The 4,430-nt window shown below is 50.5% G+C and overlaps 1 protein-coding gene across 2 annotated transcripts in view; it reads right to left on the bottom strand.

The window, feature by feature from the left end:
* Positions 1-2,539: 2,539 nt before the first annotated feature.
* Positions 2,540-4,430, bottom strand: part of LOC102756768 (hemoglobin subunit theta-1) — a 9,193-nt gene continuing 7,302 nt past the window's right edge. The window contains exons 1-3 of one of the 2 annotated variants that reach the window (XM_006766135.2): positions 3,206-3,501; positions 2,867-3,071; positions 2,540-2,759 (exon numbers count right to left, since the gene is read on the bottom strand). In XM_006766135.2, the coding sequence (XP_006766198.2) occupies positions 2,631-2,759; positions 2,867-3,071; positions 3,206-3,372 (501 nt within the window). In that variant the 5' untranslated portion in view covers positions 3,373-3,501 and the 3' untranslated portion in view covers positions 2,540-2,630. Of the gene's footprint in view, positions 2,760-2,866; positions 3,072-3,205; positions 3,502-4,430 lie in introns of those variants that run through there. The other variant, XM_015565572.1, reaches the window with a different exon arrangement.

The following is a 4,430-nucleotide window of genomic DNA, read 5'->3' as shown; positions in this document are numbered from 1 at the left end:
CATCATTTTCAGAACTGTTTCTTGTCTTCAAGACGGAATATATTTGGGAAGACAGCCAGGATTACCATAAGGCATCAGTTTTATTCTCTGCACCTCTCTCTTTGTTTTTTGTTTGTTTGTTTGTTTGTTTGTTTTTGTAGCCTTCATGATGTTTAGCACTGTTTCTGTTTTTTAAAGATACTTTATTGATTTTTTACAGCAGAGAGGAAGGGAGAGAGACAGTCAGAAACATGGATGAGAGAGAAACATCGATCAGCCGCCTCCTGCACACCCCCCACTGGGGATGTGCCAGCAACCGAGGTACATGCTCTTGACCGGAATCGAACCTGGGACCCTTCAGTCCCCAGGCCGACGCTCTATCCACTGAGCCAAACCGGTCAGGGCAGGACCCGAGTAGTTTCAATGCTGTGATCACCTCTCTGGGTTTCTCACCTTTACTTGGTTTTGGGCCTGAAAATTCCTTAGATCTCATTTGCTCTTTGATGTCTCTAAGAAGGTTTAAAGCATTTATCCGGCATGTTCAGTTATCCGGTAGCTTCTTTCCCAGGTTGGAAATAGCAGTTCAGACCAGGCAAAGCCTTGGAACAGTGACAGGGCCCAGAGGCCTGAAGGAAGAGCTGGGTGTATCTGGAGGAAGGTTCTCCACCCCCTATACACACATCAAAAAAAGAAAAAATGGCCCTAACTCTTTGGCTCAGTGGAGAGAGCATCGGCCTGCGGACTGAAGGGTCCCAGGTTCAATTCCGGTCAAGGGCACATGCCTCGGTTGTGGGCTTGATCCCTAGTAGTGGGTGTGCGGGAGGCAGCTGATCAATGATTCTCTCTCATCATTGATGTTCTCTCTCATCATTGATGTTTCTATCTTTCTCTCCCCCCTCCCTTCCTCTCTGAAATCAATAAAAATATATTTTTTAAAAAACAACAAAAATGGGCAGTAATTTCTATGTATAGAATGGATTGACTGCCTTCTACAGGTCTACAGTAGAAGGGCTTCTATGGGTTACTTTAATAACAGTACAAAGTGGGCTAAGGGCACAAATGGGCGATTCCCACAGAGCAGTAGAGATGGAGACAATACTTACCTTCACAAATGATCGAATAAATGGAAGCTACCAAACATGGAGAACAGAGGAGGGGATGCAGGCACCAGCCTCCTGCTAATGAAACTGTAAGGAAGGCAATTTTGGTAATATTATCAAAAAGCCATAGCATTGGACATAGCATTACCCCAGAAAGTCCAATTCTGTAAAAATGCCCCAAGGAAAAATTATGTTTGTATGTTTGTGTGTAATATTTTAGCTACAAATATTCAGGACAAGGTTTCTGCAAATTATTTGTATACTATAATTTATATACTATAGTAAATGAAAACGTACATACAAATGAAAAATTCCTCATACTCCCAACCACTTTCCTTTTCTGGTTGTCTATACGTGTGTGTGTCACAAGTATGCTCTTATATCTGATTTCCATGTCCATTTTTTCACACATAGCTTTCCCAGTGTCAAATGAGAATTGAAGGAATAACAGATGTGCTGGACCCACTAGGATACATAAGAAGGTACAATAAGCCCTAATCGGTTTGGCTCAGTGGATAGAGTGTCAGTCTGCAGACTGGAAGGTCCCAGGTTCGATTCCAGTCAAGGGCATGTACCTTGGTTGCGGGCACATCCCCAGTAAAGGTGTGCAGGAGGCAGCTGGTCAATGTTTCCCTCTCATCGATGTTTCTAACTCTCTATCCCTTTCCCTTCCTCTCTGTAAAAAATCAATAAAATATATTAAAAAAAAAGAAGAAGAAAGCAGTTGTGACCTGTCTCCTTAGAAGTGTGGATGTAGGCAGGACTCTGGGCCAGCTCCCTGGCCCACTTTGCTAAATGACTGGGTGCTGGGGCAGGACGAACCTCCTTCCACCAGGTCCAGAGTCTGGCAAACGGGGGCTTCACCCCAAGCCTCCTAGCTCCCCAAAGTCCCCGACACCCTTTTGGAGCCCGTGTACTGTCCTGCAAGTTGGGCTCCGCGTGAGTCCTTTCCGCACCAGCAGAGGGCGCCATTCCCTAATATTCTCAGGGGCTGTGCCCGCCTCCGGGTACCGCGCCCTCAGCTCTAGGAGAGTGAGGGACCAGGTCCCGCGCACTTAGATTTGTGTGGAGTCCCCTGAGGCGAGTCGCTCTGGGGAGGGGCCAGGCCTGGTCAGCTGGGCAAGCCCATGACCCCCGACATAGTCCCGAAGCCTTTGGCCTGCGTCTCCAAGTGGCTGCAGCCACGGGCATGGTGGGTGGAGGTTCACAGTCCGGCATTTGGGACCCGATGGACGAAACGTCTCAGGCCGCCGCGGGGGAGATGACCTGAATGTCCCCCTCAGCCACGCGGGGCGTCCAGCGAACGCGGTCCAGGGGCGCGCCCAGACCTGAACATGGCTGGACGCGCAGCTCAGACCTCTTCAGATCCCCACCTTTCCTTGGGCAGGCGGGCAGCACCTCCCCAAATCCCATCAGGACCCTGGCGCGCACCCCCAGGGAACACATGAGCGCACGCAGGGTGAGGCTTTCTTTCAGGGACTTTACTCAAACACGGAAAGGTCACAAGAAGAGGAGGCCGGGTGGGGGGTCCCGCGATGACGCACCCCTCGTTTAGCGGTAGCTGGAGGCCAGCGCCCAAATCACGTGGCTCAGAAACTTGTCCAGCGAGGCCTGCAGGGCGGGGCTGAAGTCTCCGGGGTAGTGCCGGGCGAGGGTGACCAGCAGGCAGTGGCCCAGCAGCTGCGGAGGGATGGAGTCATCCCCACCGGGGTCCATCTGTCCCCCCACACCCTCCCTTGTGAACCCCCCGCCCCCGAAAGGGCCCAGCCCCCACCGCGCTTGCTCACCTTGAAGTTGACGGGGTTCACCTGCAGCTTGTGCGCGTGCAGGTCGCTCAGAGCCGACAGGGCGCGGGGCAGGTCGTCCAGGTGGTTCACGGCCAGGGTCAGCGCGTCAGCCACCTTCTGGCCGTGGGCTTTGACCTGGGCGGAGCCGGGTCTCAGGTCCAGGTGGGCGAAGTATGTCTTGGTGGAGGGGAAGGCCACGAAGGTCCTTCGGGAGGAACGGTTAGTGAGGTGCGCCCCCGAGTCCGGGCTGGAGGGGGAGGGCCGCGGGAGGGCGGGGGTCCATCCCCCGGGCGAGCAGGAGGGCAGGGGAGCCCCGAGGGCGCTAGGGCCGGCCCGCACCTCTCCAGGGCCTCCGTGGTGTAGACGCCCACGTTGGTGTCCAGTTTCCTCCAGAGAGCGCGCACTGCAGCCTGGTCCGCCGCCGACAGCACCATGGTGCAGCCGCGGGCCCCGGAGCGAGCTTCTGCGAGGGCTGCGCCCGCGCCCAACGACCGGCAGGTCCCCATGGCCTCTAGGGGGCGCCACGCTGCAGAGTCTGGTCCAGACGGATCCGGAAGCGTCCCATCTCCATCTGCTCTGACCTGGGACCTTTCCAAGCGCTCTGGACCCTGAGGCCCCCGTTTTTTGTCGAGTTTACTGTATGAAAACTAATACTTAACACATATTATTATCAGGTAACACAAACTTTTAGCAGCAAAAAAAAATTTTAGCAGCGAGTTTAGCATTGCATGTCAGCTTATTCTACCTTCCAAGTCTATTATGACACCTCCCTCAGTCTATGTTATCATTTATTGTATAAAGCGAATATAATTTATTCTTCCCAAGGCTGTTGTGAGAATTAAGTGGATAAGAAGTGTTAAATGCTTCATGTATAGCTAGTATGCCTTTCGGGACAGTGAACATTTATTTAGTGTCTAGGATGAATGGTAATAATAGCTCATACCTAGGTGGCACCACTCTTTTTGTTGTGGTGGTGGTGGAGGTGGTAAAATTCATATAACATAAAATTTGCCATCTTAGTCATTTTAAAATATACAACTTGGTGGCCTTAATTACATTGACACTGTTGTACAACCATTACCATTGTCCCTGTCCAGAACTTTTTCATCATTTCAAACAGAAACTCTGTATCCATTAGCAGTCATTCCATAACCTTCCTGCCCTAGCCCCTGCCAACAACCAACCTGTCCCCTGTCCCTGTGACTTGCCTATTCCAGATATTTCAGAGCAATAGAACCTTGCAGTAGACGGTCTTTTGTGTCTGGCTTTTTTCACTTAGCGCATTTTCAAGGTGTACCCACCTTGTGTTATGTATCTATGCTCCTTTGCCTTTTTATTGCTGAACAACATTTTATTGGACCACATTTTGTTGGTCTATTCAATAGACTCGATTGGTTGATGAATGTTTGGGTTGTTCCTTCATTTTTTTCTTAATAATAAAATAAGGAATGTAACTAATTAATTATGATATATTCCAGGGGATGATCACTTCAAACGACAAATATGCAGCAGGAAGGAATACAGAAAGTGAGGAGGCTGTGTTTTCCCATTGTAAATAGGTTGA

The sequence above is a fragment of the Myotis davidii genome, unplaced genomic scaffold (assembly GCF_000327345.1).
Source record: "Myotis davidii unplaced genomic scaffold, ASM32734v1 scaffold100, whole genome shotgun sequence".
Classification (NCBI taxonomy): Eukaryota; Metazoa; Chordata; class Mammalia; order Chiroptera; family Vespertilionidae; genus Myotis; species Myotis davidii.
This window is presented reverse-complemented; position numbering and strand designations above follow the sequence as displayed.